The sequence below is a fragment of the Podarcis tiliguerta genome (genome assembly GCF_965153285.1).
Source record: "Podarcis tiliguerta genome assembly, chromosome: Z".
Classification (NCBI taxonomy): Eukaryota; Metazoa; Chordata; class Lepidosauria; order Squamata; family Lacertidae; genus Podarcis; species Podarcis tiliguerta.
The window spans coordinates 18,834,136-18,850,644 of NC_139553.1; the positions used below are offsets into that span (position 1 = coordinate 18,834,136).

General features: G+C 48.3%; 1 protein-coding gene across 3 annotated transcripts in view; it reads left to right on the forward strand.

Annotated features, from left to right (window-relative positions):
• Positions 1-239: 239 nt before the first annotated feature.
• The window catches only part of LOC310669535 (gamma-aminobutyric acid receptor subunit alpha-3-like), a 43,256-nt gene continuing 26,986 nt past the window's right edge, over positions 240-16,509 (forward strand). The window contains exons 1-3 of one of the 3 annotated variants that reach the window (XM_083423816.1): positions 240-631; positions 11,726-11,856; positions 15,111-15,235. In XM_083423816.1, coding sequence (XP_083279942.1) covers positions 11,768-11,856; positions 15,111-15,235 — 214 coding nt within the window. In that variant the 5' untranslated portion in view covers positions 240-631; positions 11,726-11,767. Of the gene's footprint in view, positions 632-2,553; positions 2,819-2,861; positions 3,074-11,725; positions 11,857-15,110; positions 15,236-16,509 lie in introns of those variants that run through there. The other 2 variants (XM_083423817.1, XM_083423818.1) reach the window with 2 other exon arrangements.

Below are 16,509 nucleotides of genomic sequence, written 5' to 3' on the forward strand. Positions count from 1 at the left end.
AGGGTCTACCAGTGGGCATTGTGAAATGGTGAAGGAACCTGTTGGAAGGACTGGCTCAGACACCCCTGCTGATCTCTCTCGTCTACGGAGGTCCCAGGTGGGCCATGCAGTACCCACCATGAGGCTAGCCGCCTGCCTCTAGCGGTGTGGGCAGAAAAGAGAGCGGTTGGAAAGAAGACCCTCCCCAATCTTTGCTTCTAGTCAGTAGATGGTGCGCCATTGATGCGCCTTTTCTGTTTGTTGCTTTTGGGGAAGACGGGAGGGAGATACAGTATTGCTAAACCCTCCTCCAAGGAGGAGGAGGGGAGGGAGGAGGCTGCCTTGCTTTCCTTCATATTGTCAGTCTCAGGGTAACAGCGAGCAGAGAGTGGCGATAGAAGGCTGATCTTGCAACCCTCTGGAAGACGGAGAGACCACGAGGTTCGCGCGTCAGCCGAAACACCCAAGGTTTAAATGCGTTCATCTCCTCCTCTGGGTCTGTCCACCGCTGGATCAGCCGCTGCCACAGTCTGCTCCTCGTCACCCGAGACAGAAGCGCCAGACTCTCGGGGGCGCAAAGGCAGGACTGAGAGAGAGCAGCCGCGAGTGCCGCCCCAGTAGGTTTCTGGATCCAGCAGCAGCTCCGCAGGAGGTAAGGACCTGGCCCTCGGCTGTTTGCTCTTCGGGGTTGGGATGGGGCTGGCGTCGAGGGTCGCGGGGGATAAGCCACCCGCTTGCAAGCAGCCGTCGGAGCTCTTCCTAGCCTCGCCACCGAGCGGGAGCGCCTTTATTTGCTCCTCCTCGAAAAAATTGAATATGGGGCCACATTGGCCTAAATATTCTGAAATTATAGTACAGGATGGTGAACAACTGAAACTGAAAAGTTTTGAGGAGTTGAAAGACAAGGTGAGAGATTGGCTACATTATAGACAAATAAATGAAGCATTTAAACAGGACAGAAAGATAGGCTTCCAGATGGAGAGATCCAAACTAGAAACAGAATTGTTAGAACCCAATACTAAAAACCTATCAAGGATGTATAATTTGTTGCTGAAGTGGAATACTCAAGATGAAATGGTGAAGTCTAGTATGATTAAATGGGCACAAGATATTGGACATGATATTGAGCTTGCTGACTGGGAGCAGTTGTGCACCACTGGTGTTAAATTTACGGCATGTAATGCCTTAAGAGAAAACATTATGAAAATGATCTACAGGTGGTACATGACTCCTGCTAAGTTAGCGAAGATTTATCATTTGCCCAGTAACAAATGCTGGAAATGTAATGAAACTGAGGGAACCTTCTTTCACCTTTGGTGGACCTGCCCGAAGATTAAGGCATTCTGGGAAATGATCTATAATGAAATTAAGAAAGTTCTCAAGAGAACCTTTTTCAAGAAACCAGAAGCTTTTCTCTTGGGCATGGTGGGCCAAATGGTGTCAAGGAAGGACAAGACATTTTTTATGTACGCCACAACAGCAGCAAGAATTCTCCTAGCAAAGTATTGGAAAACGCAAGAACTACCCACGCTGGAAGAATGGCAGTCGAAGGTGATCGATTATATGGGATTGGCGGAGATGACTGGCAGAATTCGAGACCGGGGGAAGGAGGCGGTGGAAGAAGATTGGAGTAAATTTAAAGAATATCTTAAAAATCGTTGTAATTTGGATGAAAACTAAGGTTCAGGGCAATAAGAGGTAAAGAGCTACAGCTGTTAATACTAAGTTAAAGAAAATTTAATTGATGGAAAAAAAGGTATACATTGTTTGACTAAAAAGTTGCTGAAAAATCTGAAATAAGGATGCAGAAAAGGGGTGGTATGGGGAGGTCCATTTTATATGTTTGTTATTGTTTTTGTTTATGTTATTGTTATGTTTGTTTTTTATGTGGAAAAATAAAAATTACTTAAAAAAAAAAAAAAAATATTTGCTCCTCCTCTGCGTGGGAGTGGGCTCGTGGGTTCCTCGGCAGAGCTAAGGGGTGGCCCTGAGAGAAGCGATCGAGTGCGGTGACTATCTGGCTCTCGCGGTCCCGAAGCCAAAAGGCGAGCAAAATCCTGGCTTGCGGCCCCTCTCTGCTCTCCCGCTGTGCAGCGCAAGCAGCAAACGCCCAGCAAAGTTGCAAAGGAGGAGATCAATCTAGGAACTGGGGAGGGGTCGGGGAAAGAGAGGTTGTGTGTGGCAGGGGCGCGGGGGGACACACAAAGGCCGGCTCTTCCCCTGCTCCTGCGGGCGGCCCTGCAAATATTCTGGAGCTTGACGTGGCCCCAGCTCAGCCTGCAAAACGCACATTGCCGGCTTCTTGCTAAAACGAGTTAGCCCAGAGGACAAAGGCGCGCGGCAGCCGCTTTATCCGTTCCTTTCCTTGGTTGGCATATGAGGCGTAGCGCTACAAGCCTTGGATTTACGCGCGTCGGCTAGTCTGGGGGTCGAGCTGCTGAGGGTTTCTAGCAAAAAGCAGGGGCCCCGCCAGTTCTGCAAGGGAGACTGGGAGGGTCTCTGCGCGTGTGGCGCGGCGCTGTCCACGGTCCTGAATGGGAGGCGCGTCTTTATCTTCCTGGCTGACGCTTTTTCCAAGGGCCCGGTGGACCTGCCTTTGCGCCCCCGAGCGTCTGGCGCTTCTGTCTCAGGTGGCGGGAAGCTGACTGTGGCGGCAGTGGCTTATCCAGGGAGGAGATGAACGCATGCAGTGGGGCTTGCCCGCCCCTCATTCCAAAGGCAGGCCCGCTGGCTGGTGAGGGGGACTGTCTGGATTGCCCAGGAGTGGAGCCCACCCCCTCGCCTGCCCGCCCGCAGCTTCCAGGACGCTCTGCGTCTCCCCAGCCGGACAGCCCTCTGGGTACGGCTGATTAATGTGTTGCTGCAAAGGACGGGGAGGGAGTGTTTCTCGGTTCTTCTCAGTCAGTATAGCCCCGGGCTGCATGGAGGAAGGAGCCGCCTCGCAGGGAGGACGACTCTGGAGGGCTACGCCGAACAGGCAAAGGCAGGAAGTGGATGACGCCACTGAGCCCACCGCCTGCCGTGGCGCTTTCCGCCCCCTCCCCAGTCCAGAAACGTTCCCTGTCTTGGGATTCGGAGACCGCTGAGATTTGGGGTGAGAACTGTGAGGGCCGCAGGCTCCCCGGACCATTGCGCCCTGCCAGAGAAGGAACGGCTTAGCCTTAGGTGGGAGCTGTGGTGAGCAGAGGCTGAAGGGCAGGGGGTGGTGGGTGGGCGAGGCTGGTTAGGATACAGACAGAGTGGGTGGGAGAGGAAAGGAGCAGCAGCTCTGCAGGTGGGGGGGGGGAGAGGGGGACAAGAGAGCCAGGCCTCTGGAGGCTGCATTTGGGGGCGGGGGCGGGAGAGACGGGAAGGGGGGTGTGTGAAAGTCCAGGGATGAATGTGCCCATGACCTTAAGCTTTAGCACAGACAGGTTCCAAGGGAATTAAAAATAGCTCTGGGTCACCCAGGATGGAGTAGAGAACAGCACCAGCAGCAGCAGCCCAGACTTCACAGCTTCACACAGGTGACTGATGAGAGAGTTGGATGGCTGGGCTCTCAAGTGTGCCAGCTGAGGTTGCTCCTGCTGCTCCAGTAGCAAACTGGAAAAGGCTGAGCAGAAACAGATGAACTTTCCAGCAGCATTTTGCTCCATTCAGTTTTCTTATAAGGATTCTGGAGGCTTTGCATTCAGCAGCAAACACAGAAGAGCCTAGTGACTTCAAGCGGTTCTGCATGGATGCCTGGGCAAAGGTCTGTACCTTCACCATGGAAGTTCCAAAGCAGGTGCAAATCTCAGGAAGTCCCAGGCCCCTTCTGGCTTTGCCATGGGCAGTGTGGTAAATGAGCCAGCAACCCAGGATTCAGTTGCCCTGTCCTCTGGCAGCTCCAGGGCCAAATGAACAGCAAGAGCAGTGGTGTGTCTACCGAGAGTCCAGACTTTGGAGAGATGGGCACTGGGTGGTGGGGCTGGTGCAGGCTGCTAGCCCTTAGATAGTACCAGGAAGTACATGATTCAGAAAGCAGGGGCTTGCTGGTGTGTTATTTGGTGATGAAATAAGCAAGGGGGGTTAGCCAGAAAGTGATCATTTTGTACAATGACTTTGATTTATCATCACAAATAGGATAGTAGGGGGGTCCCCCATGTGTGACTACCTGTGCTCTCTCTCACATATACTCACTAACATACTGCTTCTCACTTTGTGCCTTTGCATGAGGCTGCTGTTCTTTGCAGAGGACACATTCTTCTCTTCCCCTCTTGCCATTGAGCACCATAGGCACATCAGGCCACCCAGAATGCCTGCCCATCCATCTGGAGGATATGACCTTTCCCCTCCCTGCAGAGGGTAGCGTACATAGGATTGTTCCTTATATCTGAGGAGCACACAAAATAGCAACCTGCCTTGGAGGACTGTGGCTGGCCTGGCCACGGGGGTGGGGGTGGGCGGCTCTTGCTGCATCCAGTGCTTTCTGCTTTTTGTCTGCTGATGCATTTCTTCCCTGAAGCTGCTCTTTCTGCTGCCTTTATTCACCTTCCCATTGCTGTGTGTTGGCTGCCTTTGCCTACCTTCCCATTCAGTCATTTATCCAACTCACTCTCTCTCACACACATAAACACACACACAGCTCTTTTCCTCTCGAGCCAGCTTCTCTCTCTCTTTCTCTCTCCATTCCACCCTGCATGCCCCTGGCTGTCCTCTTGAATCCCCTCAACCTCATCCTTTTGCTGTGTCTCCAGCAAGAAAACCCGTCCTACTCTCTCTGTGGGTATATCCCTGCCAAATGTTTACAACAAGTAGTTCGATGTACAGACTGAATCCTGGCATAATTATACACACAGACGGAGACCGCATAGTAAATAAGCCAGCTGCTGAAGACGCCCACTTTCCTCCTCACTTGCTTTCTTATTAGAGCTGTTGCTGCCACCGCTGCCACTCTCACCTCTTTTGCCTCTCTGCCAAACCCCATTTCCAGGGCATCAGTGAATGCTCGTCTGGAAAAGAGCTCCTGGACAACCCCCACATCTGGGGAATGAATCGGAGTCGGGAGCAGAACCCCAGTTCAAATGGGTGCTTCTTGTCTTGTCAAGCACCCACTTGCCTGGCTCAGCTTCAGGGAAGGTGCTTCACCTCCCCTGCCCCCCACAGAGCTGGCAGAGGACCCCTGGAGTTGGAGAGGTGGGGGAGTTGGAGGCTATGGCTCCCCCTCCCCTCCCCACCACCCCACCCAACTGACCTCCTTATTTTACTGCTCCAACCGCAAGAGGGGCAGGATTACCCACAAGTCCACCATGTGCCCTTTCCCTTCTATTAAGCAGCCTTCCTAAGGAAGGACGGCCAAGAGCAAAAATGGAGGGGCTGGTGGGATGGGCAAAACATCTGGTAGCTCAGCACTATCTGTGAGCATGAGCTATGACTGCTATGTGTGCAGCAGCATGGTGGTGAGTGGGGTGGTTTTTTTTTTTGGCCAGAGCTGCTTATCTTCAGTGGCAGGGGTTGTGAGTCTGGCTGGCTTGTGTTTGCCTCCCTCACCCAACCCCCTGGTGTCCTGGACCAGCGGTTGCACTCTGGGACCTGTGCAGAGTTGCTGTTGCTTTGCTGTCAGTGGGCCCAGGTGGAGATTGATCCACTGACTTGGCTGGGAATCAATGTCCTCTCCTGGAGGAAGAAAAGGACACACACTGGTGTCTTATTTTTGTTTGGTGAAAATGCTGTTTGCTCAGCCTCTGGCTTGCACATCGGCCTCACCTTCAGGCAGGTGTCACCAGATAAAGGCTCTGTTTGGGCATCCAATTCCCACTAAAGGCATTAGAGTCACAATGTGCCTTGCCTGCTTTTATTTTTGGGACCGGATTCTATGCTTGATGCAATGAAAAGATTTCAAGGTGCATGGTGGCTTCAGCATAGATACAGTTGCTACCTTTCAAGAGATGTTTTTGAGCTGGATGCAAGATGTAACAAAGCCAGATGGTTCTGATCTATTTCCATTTCTGCTCATGGGTGACTTTAAGTGCCAGAAGGCCAGGGATATATCCAGTTGCTGGATGCTCTTTAATTCTTGTGTGGAACATCCCTTGGGATCTGTGGCAAGGGAAGGGAAGCTGCAGACTGCTTGGTCACCACCAGCAACTGCAGTGGGGGCGGCTCCATTAGGGCAGATAGGGCATTGCCTCACTAGTCTCAGTTAACCCTCCAGTCCAGAGGATGACACCTCCTTTTCCACCTTCTCCTCTGTCTCAGCGTTACCCTTGTAGAACTCAGCAGGGAGGAGGAAAATGGGAACAAAACTAGATTTAGGACTTGTCTACACTTCTGCTTTCCCCATGCCCAGAAAGCAGGAGTATGAGCTATTTTCCCCTTTACCCCACTGCTTTCCAAAGGAAAACCCACTCTTTCGTGATAGAACAAATGGCAATCATGGGGAAACCCAGATTTCTGTTTGCTCCAGAGCAATTTTCCTTGGGGAGAAAGTAGCAGGACAAGATGAAGTGTGGACAAACCCTTAGTTGACTCTGCCTGCCATTGGCTCTGGCTCCACCTGTGGTTGGTCTCCTTGCCTTCCACCATACCAGCCACCACTTCCTATGTATAGAGTCAATAGGCACATCATCTCAAAGACTTTAAGGATAGCATGATGCTCCAGTATCTGGTTCTTCTTGTTCTGCTTGGCCCAAAACTAAAACAAACTGAAATATGTAAGAGTGAGGAAGCATAGGAAAAAAGAACTGTTGTCATACTTCTTACTTGGTTGTATGACAAACAGCATCTGCTAAATGCACCCACATAGTCAGAGGTCTGCATTATCCACAAACAGAAGTAAACTCATTCATCTAATTGTGTTTGCCAAGGTAGCACGTAATGGGAATAAACTGGGGGACCTCATTCAGCTGGATTCCTGAGTCAGACAAAGCCCTCCTTCCCCTGATCAGGTGGCTATTAAGACTAATTACCATGAGTACCAAAACTCACTTTTCATGGAACATAAGGCTGTCATTGGCTGCTAGCCATGATGGCTCTGCTCTGCCTCCACCATCAGAGGCAGTCATGCTTCTGGGCTTGGGTCCTGTTTGAGGGTTTCTCATGGGTGTCCACTGTGAGAACAGGATGCTGGACTAGGTGGCCTTGTGCAGCAGGGCTCTTTTTTTTGCTCTATTGCATTCACTTGTCACAAATTCCAGGTAATGCTACTCCCTCCAAATCTCATTTCCTACTAGAGAGGCTGAGAAAGGAACTAAGAGGGCAGCCTCATAATCTTCCCACTACAGGTCCTCCTGCTGAAGGAAAGCTGGACCTTGGTGGGCTTGGAGGAAAGCTCTGCTCCTCCCCAGCTCGCCTTACAGATTCCCTTGAAGTGTGATGATGAGCGTTTGCAATTCATCACCTCTTGATACAGCTTTGCATCTGGCTCAGCTAACTAGATTTGTTAGACAAGAAAAGGCACTAATAGTGTGGGGTTTTTTAATATTCAGGGGGTATGCAGAGGCGGATTTAGGGCAGCATGACTGGTTCCTCACACACAAGGTGCCGAACAGAGAGGGCACCTTCCTGCCTCCTTCCCAAAGCCTTGTAAGCACTTACTTTGGGAAGGAGGTGTGAGGGCTTTGACAGGGTCCTAGAGTCCTCCTTTATCCTTCCCAAAGCATAGTTAACACTTGCCCAGCTTTGGGAAGGATACAGGAAAGTTGGATGTGTGTGTTAAATGTTGGCCTTGTACAGGGTATCATATTACCAAAGTCGACCCCTGGGGAGTGGTTGGGACTTGTGGGGAAATCGCAAAATTATAGGCTGCAAATATTATCCACTTGGGTGCATGATTTCGGCTTCCTCAGCATTTAGCATTTCTTAACAGCATTCCCCAAATTTTGTTCTACAGCTTTTCAGGGCTCAGCATAAACTACAAGTGTTGAAGTTCTTGGGGACCTGCATTATTGATGCTCTTCTGAATGGGCCGGTCCTGAGTGACATTCTTTGTGGAGGATGTTCCTGTGTTGATGCTGTCAAGAATACTGCAGCTTTGCATGCCAGTATTCCCCAAATTGCCTTTCCTGTGGTGTCTATCCCTCCCTCCTTCACCCAACCCCATCCTAACCCATCACCAGAACAGATGCCCCCCCCCCCACTCCCCAGGAGATGAGCTCTGTGCGCCTGGGTTTCCAAATTCTGAGAATTTCAAAATGTTGCTTAGAAAATCTGGGCTTGTCCTTTTTGTTGTTCATTTACTTTAGTGCAAGGTTATGAGACATGGTGAATTGGTATACCGTATTTTTTGCACCATAACACTCACTTTTTTCCTCCTAAAAAGTAAGGGGAAATGTCTGTGCGTGTTATGGAGGGAATGCCTACGGGTGGCATGCCAACGGATTTTCCTCCTCTAAAAACTATGTGCGTGTTATGGTCGGGTGCGTGTTATAGAGCGAAAAATATGGTAAATTACCTACTTAGAGATAGGCACGCTAAAGAGTGCCTTCAGGAGAGTAACAGTGAGAAATCAGGTAGAGAAAAGAAAGGCAGAAATGAGAAGGAATTTAAAAAAAAAAGAAAAAGCAGCACAGCTTATTTCCTTAAAAAAACAAGAACAGCATTTGTCTTTCATATACCTGTCCCAGTTAAGGGCATCATCTGTGATATGGGTGCACTCAATCATGGGTGAGATACTCTGTCCCTTTTCCTTCTTCCAAAAGGCAGTCATGGCTTCCCTAGTTTGTCTTGGGAGGAGCTGCTGGTCCTTCTTGCTTAGGGACATCACTTTTTCCACCTATGAACAATTGAGCTTGGGTGGATGGGTGGGAGAAAGTGGCCACATTTAATTTCCCCAGTCCTTTCCCTTCTAGGATCTCAGTGTTGATGTTGGTTTGGGCAAACTCAAATGCCTCCTTTCAGCTGATCCCCAAACCATCTCAGTAATGAATTGTGGAGCACAGAGAGAGCTATGTTTTCGTATTGCCACAGATTTGCAAGGGCTCTCTAATGGGACATGTGCGGGGGGGGGGGGGGCATAGTGAAACACAGGCTTTACTGGTTTATTGTTGTTAATCTGCCTGCAACCAGTGTTGTGAATACATCTAAAATTTGTTTTTATGATGCACTGCTGTTTCATATGATGTATTATCCTCTTCCTCTTTTTTTGGGACACTGCTTGGATAGTTTGACTAGTTCAGCTTACTAAAAATTTTGCACACACACAAAAAAAAGAAAAAAGAAAAAAAATTCCCAAAGGGATCAACCGAAATGCCACAAAAGCAGTTTATTTACTGTATTTGATTTATACCCAGTATTTCAACAAGTTCCCAAGGCATATAATGAGGGATGATGATAGGGAAGCATAATTGAGGATGACTGTATAACCCAAACATACAAAACAGCAGCAAAGCTTCGGACAGAGTTTAAGAGATGCATCTGCAGCACTCTCTACAGCTGTACAATGAAGGTGCCAGATACATGTCTGTGGGGAGGGAGTTCCACAACTTAGGGGCTGCTGCAGAGAAGGCTTTCTCTCCAGGCTACACACACAACTCAAGTTTCTGGTGGCAATGGAGGAAGCAAGAGGACCACTCCCCTGCCAGTTTTAGCACCCAAGAGGGTCTGTAGGGAAGGAGGTGGCCTTTTAAATATTTATACACAGACAATGTCTCACTGGCACCCGCAAGCCTTTCAGGGAGGTTGGTTAGCTGGACACAAGCCTGAGACACACATTTCATTATGGTGTGTACCCAGGGGATTTTATTTAAAAAGGTGAATATTTGTTGAATACTCGCAGACATTAAATCATAAAGGACAATATTTAAATTCATCAAACGAAAGAAAATAAAACTTAACCAAACATATTGTTTTTTTAAATCAACTTAATTACTTTAAAAATGCAAATTTTAAAAATGAGGCACAAAAATCCCAATTTTATGCTTTAGTGATAACCAGAAGTATGGTCAGCTCGGAGGCATGGTGGAAAAAAAGAGTCTCTTCACAGGCAGAAGGAAATACAAAGGAAATACAAAGCAAGTGACCACACACAAAGGGTCCTCTCTGGAAGTTCCAGAACTCTTCATTTACTAGCCCTGTTCTTGTCTACATTTTGCTTGCAGACCCCACAAAACAGGTTTAACTTGGCTGGATCTCCCTTTTGCAAACCAAAATACCACCCTGCACTTAAAGAGAGCTTATTCTTCATTTTATTTTTAAAAAGAACTACTCATTAGTAGAAGGAAATTTCTTCCTAAATATTTCCTAAAGGAGAAATTCAAATGGGCCAAAATGGTTTTTAAAAATAAAGTAAGTGTTGATGTTTAGTCTCAGTCTTAGCAGTGTGCTTCTATCCATTAATACTTGTCCCCATCAAATACTTTAGCTGGTTAATTTGCTATTGGAAAGTTGCATCCATAATATACTAGTCACATTACCCTACTTCTGCTCCCCTATTTCAGTTGGTTCAGTCCATCAAAACCTTCACAACTTGTCTTCCACTTTGCACCTCACCCAGCAGCTTCTCCCTCACTTTCCTTCCCACCTGCCCTATTCCACACAGCAACTGCACATCCCACTGCCCTCATTCATCACCATAGACAGATGCAGGCAGAAACTGCAGATTGATTCCATAGTGCCAGTTGATTGGGAACACCTAGACCACAGACTGAGCAGTCACACAGTTCCCTGGATGTATTGAATTTCTATTTAAATTAATGTAATGAAATATTTCTAAATTTGCATCTGCACATTTATGTCCTCTTTTTAAATTGGTGGTGGTGGTGCATTTCCTCTTTTGGGGGGAAATGGACAAGTGCCCCCCCCCCGACCCCTGGGCAAAGCAGTCTTGCAAATGCTGCAGTATATGGCAAAGTCATGCCACATGGCCTGGTGCAGCCCAGCAGCAAAATGTCTACCAACACAGTATGAATTGTGGCCTTTTCACCAGCTGCATATTTACACACACAGGAAATAAAAATCTCCAAAACCCAACACTTCTTATCAAAACCAAACTGTGACCATCTACCATGGCAGCCCAGATCCCTCCCTCTCTCACCTTTGTTCCTTCCTCATAGTGGTTGCTGTCACTACTACCAGGAAAACCACATACCTTCTCATATGGCATGCTGACTATTTTCACTGATCAGGAGAGCAACAGCAGGAATGAACTGGACTAGAGCCACTGACTGTGAGCCCTTGACTGAAATGGAAGGAAACGAAGGGCCAGAATTTGCCTGGTTGTGAGGAGCTTCGGTGTACAGTCACCAGTTGGGCTGTGCATGTTATGCAGACTCCTACTGGGAGAATGCAGTGACAGTGTGCTAGAAGTATTGGGGTCATTGTTCTGATGAGATGTGGCCTTTGCTCTTATAAATACATGCATTTGCTTATGTGGCATTTCAAAACCTCTGTGGTTACTGAGATGCCTGAGTCATGTCATTTTGTAGGATGAGATGTCACAGATATTATTTAAGGAAAGACCTCTTTCATTTCCTGATCTAGACCAAAAAAGGCAGGCACGTTTTCTACAGAGGCTCCCGTAGGCTGAGATTAGTAAGCCACACTTCCTACCACAGGTGGCCATGGTGAAACTGGCTAGGCTAAACCCCTGTTGGGTCCTTCACCTCTTGGTGCTTTCCTTTCCCCTTGATGTTCTGAGCCTGCTGCAGCTATCAGCTGTTTAGTCAGAGGCCCATAAAGCACCTCAGGGACTTTCACCACAAGCTGGCCTTTGTGCACCCAATGCCTCCCTCATCAAAGAGAGTGGCTGGTCCCCTTGACCATTTTCTTTTCTCTTCCTCCTTGGCAGGTGTGGACGTTCTGCTGGCTAGCACTGCTGCACCCTGAAGTGATGGCATTGACAAGGGTCTGGGCCATACCTCCGCTCTGTGTGACTAGCCTTGGCATTCTGCTGCTGGTTTATGCTCTCCCTGCAGAAGGGTAAGGTGGCAAGAGGCTGGGATTTTATTATATAGCGCAGAGGGAGTGAGGAAGGGTCTGGGGCACTCATTCTCCCTCACTGTACCTGCAACACCCAATTGCAGTGAGGGAGGCTGTAAGGCAGACTTTGGGACCCTGGTTAGGTTTCACCTTCTGTCTCTCTAAGACTTGGTCATGGCTCTTTGGAACCAGGAAAATCCCCAGTTTGGTCCTGCTGCAAAGGCATCTAACAATAATCCCATTTTGCCCCACACAGCCACTCTCCATGCCAGCTTTTCTCCTGACTGTGCTAGAGAATGGTTGATCTGAGTAATTTGCCAAGGCGATCTTCCCCATGCCAGAATGGTCAGGACTTTTCCAGAGGCAGTTGAAGTGCCAGGGTCCAAAATGGAATCCTGCATACACAGCAGGCAGCTGCAGGCAACTGACTAACCAGGTACCTGGAAACCTCCAAGGAGCAAACCAAAAGCAGCTGGCAACCATGGAGACAGAGAGCAGTGGTTTGAAACACCTGGAGTTGCAAGTGCCCATTTCCTTCCATTTTGGGAGACCCCCCCAGAGAGTGTTTGCCTGACTTCCCTCCCCTCCCCTCTCCTCTTAAGGGGGAGGCAGAAACTTTCTATTCCTGTCTAAGTGATGACATTGGGAGACCCTTTGAGGAGTGGTACCTCTGGCCTAGAGTGCCCAGGACAACAGTCTTCCCCATCCCCAACCTGATGTCTTCCAGCTGCCAACAGCCCCAGCCATCATGGACCCCTGGATGGTGCCAGGTCAGAGAAGACTGTATGGTACCTCATTCACAAGAATTTTAGCTTCGTATCTCATTCAGCAAAAAAACACACACAAAACAAACAAAAAACAAAAGAACAGCACACACACATCTGCACCTCCAACTCAAGGCATTGGGCACCTTCTCTGTGCTCTCTTCAGCATCTGCTTAAAGCATGTAGATGTTGACCTTTTAAAATCTTTTTTTACTGCTAATTTTAAATATCTTTAAATGTTTTAAACTGTTTTTATTGCTGCTTTTCATTTTTCTAGGATATTAAATAAAATGATTAAACAGTGTTCCCATGCTATTGGTGCCTTCATGAAGATGGTAGCACAAACGTTATTTCTCGAGTACATTTCTGTGATACTTTTGTCTAAGAGAACAGATCCAAGTTGGGTTGCAAATAATAAAACCAGCTCATGATGTGCTGGAACAGAACTCCTTCAAACACACACGCACACATACACCCAAATACAAATAGAGAGTACAAATTGTACTTGCCCATGAGCTCAGGTGAGCTAGTTTTGTCTGGCAGCTGCTCTTGGGAGGCATAGTCCTTTCTACTGTCATTGGTAGGCAATGTACACAGAATTCTTAGGTTATTATTTCCCACCTGTTTGTTGATTTGATGGTTTGCTAATTTGTAATCAGTTTGTGTGATGATGGCATTTTAACACAGCAAGAAATGCAACTTAACAACTCTCAGTGAGACTTCTGTAATGTAAACATGTAAAAAGGCTGCCACTCCTATCTCTGGGGAAGAGCAAGTATGACAAATAAATAAATGAAAATCCCCATGCCTGGATGGGGGTGGGGGACAAGACAGAAAGATGAGCATGTGAGGAGGCTGCAGGCCAAGGCAAGAAATGAGTATGACAAGCACTCTTCTCCTATGTGAACAAACAGGTTTGGGCATCCTCTTCTGCCTAGAGAAGATTCCAGCATAAATGCAACACTCTGCACCTTCCTGCCTCTCTCTACCTGCACGCTTGGAGCAAGCAGAGGCATCCAAGAGTGATGGGACACATTAGCATTGCTCAAGACACAACTGCAAGAGTTATGGTTATGTCAGCACTTTTGTAGGAAACCCAATCCTCTTCCCAGCTGGCCCAGCATAGCAAAGACTTGGCAGCTACAGCTCATAGCCTGGTAGCAATGATTTCATCTGCTTTTCCTTCCCATTTATCACAAATCTCCTAGTAACAGTGGTCAGCAAGCAATAAAATTCTGGAAATAGGAAGCTTTTGATTAAAGGCACAGTTTGCCCTTGGAAGCCTCAGTTGTTCTTTGCCAGTCCATGCAGGACAGGCAATTGCCACTGCCATTTATTGCAAATGATAGATTAGCCACCAATCAGGTGTAAACACAGGGTGGTATTCAACTAAGTTTTATTCGGGATTGACCTGCGAAAATCAATGGACCCAACTCAGTTATGCTCATTCATGTCAATGGGTCTACACTAAGTAAATAACAGTCAGAACATAGTTGAAGGCAATCATTTGACAAAGTGGTTGGTTGACAGATCTAACATCTTAGGGTAGGCAACCTAAGGCCCGTGGGCTGGATGTGGCCCAATAGCCTTCTCAATCTGGCCCATGGACATTCCAGGAATCAGCATGTTTTTACATGAGTAGAATGTGTCCTTTTATTTAAAATGCATCTCTGGGTTTTTTGTGGGGCATAGGAATTTGTTCAATTTTTTTCTTCAAAATATAGTCTGGTCCACCACATGGTCTGAGGGACGGTGGCCTGGCCCACAGCTGAAAAAGATTACTGACCCCTGATCCAAGTGAATTAATGAAAAGTGGTGGTGGTGGTGGTGGTTATGGTTACCCATGTTCTTCTCTCCCTCCAAATATCCAACCCAGAGAAAAATGGAAGGGGTGGAGGAAGGAGTAACAGCTGCCCCATCTTGTGAGGTGGCCTTAGACTGATTCACTATGCCTTCCCAAAGCAACCTCTAACTTTGGGCCCCTCAAGGCTACTGTTTTGTTGCCATAGGTCTGGTCTCTGCCACATGCTCTTGGCACATTAGTGGTGAATTTATTCCGCCTTATCAGTTGCTCTGCAATGCTTGCTTGGCGCTAACACGTTATTGGTGTCCAGAGGGGCTATAGAGCAAGAAAAGCGAGAGGGAAATAAACCAGAGCATTTGTGGTGTAAAAAAAGTTATAAGGTTTCAGTTATGGGAAAGGCACTGACTGGAATGTGAAGCAGTGTGAATGTGCAATTAAAAAGGATGCCTGGAGGGGCCTCTCGTGACTAACAGCTACTCTGTGTCCAGTTGGAGTTAACATAAGGACATGTGGAGGCAGGGCCACGTCCATTAAAGGTAAAAAAGCAGAAAAATCCAGAGAAGGCCTAAAATCAGCGCAGGCCAGAGTTGGGATTTTTTGTGTGTGTTTTTGTGTGTGAGCACAAAACAGAGCATCATTGGAGAAGTGACAGACCTTAACCCTCCTGTTCTCCCTTGATATGGCAGACTCGCTCAAAAGCATGGCCCAGATATTATCGATGATGACAACAAAGACAACATCACCATCTTCACACGCATCCTGGACCGTCTGCTGGATGGATATGACAACCGACTGAGACCTGGGCTTGGAGGTCAGTCTACTTCAGCTAATTGCCTGTGCAAGCTTGATGGCATTTCCTGATGTCACAGCAGGGGGAAAGGTGTGGGGGGTACAAAAAACAAACAAACAAACAAACAAACAAACAAACAATATATGGACCATCCCTCCAATCTAACTGCATTTCCACTTAAAGCTGCCTGCCCCACAGCCTCCTTGGACTGCTTGCATAAGGGAAGGCCCCTCCCCCAGTTTGGCAGAAGCAACTCCTCCTTGGGAGGGGCTATTAATTCTAGGGCTCCCTGGAGTCTCTTGCTGGGGATTTGTGGTTTCTTGGGATCCTCTCCAGCCGATTACTTGAAGTCCTTCGGCCCAACAGTTAAGATAATGAAATGTCGCTTTCTGATCCAACAGAGGCTGCTTCATGTGGCTGCCTCATCCTTACACTCACATTCATGCACACTCTCTGCTGGCTTGCTCTCCCTACAGAGCCCTTGAATGGGGTAGGGGTGGACTTTTCAAATTTCAGCAGTGCCCTGTGTGAGACCAAAATTCAGCACCCCTGCCCCTTGCCTTCCGTTCTGCTCAATTTGGTACGTCATAGTTGCGACGCCCTGCAACATCCCCTAGGCTTGGCACCCAGTGCAGTGCAAGCAGTCACACTGCTCTAAATCTGCCTCTGAATGGGGGAAGGAGATAAAGGTATGCAAGAAGAGAGAGATGATCAGCCCTCCTGCAGCAAGACCAGACGTTTCAGTTCAGTCATTGGCATTTTGCTTCCTGCTCACAGAGTCATAGGAAGCTGCCTTGAACCAAGTCAGACAATTGGTCCATCTAGCTCAGCATTGTCTACAATGACCGCCAGTACACCTGTGGTTTCAGACAGGGTGCCTTCTGCCCTACCTGGAGATGCCATTGCAGAATGAACCTGGGACCTTCTGCATGGAAACCAGATGCTCTGCCACTGAGCTTTAATTGTAGCACATGCTCATTCGCTTAGGCAGACCAGGAAGATGCTCCTGTCTCCCCACCTCCAGTAGCAGGTGGCAGTAAGGTGTGGGTCCCACTGGCAGAGGAAGAGGAGTGCGGGGGGAGCGAACCACCCCTGGCAGCATGATCCTGGTGCTATGCCCCTGCAGGCAGCGTGCCACACCCCCAGAATGAGTGCCACGCTCCTGTGGGCACATTGCCACACCCCCGGGATGCGTGCCAGCCCCGCCCCATCTACTCTCCACCCCCTGGTGCTGGAACATGAAGCTCCGCCACTGGTGGGTGCTTCAGGGAACTTGGAAGCAAGGTGCCACCTGC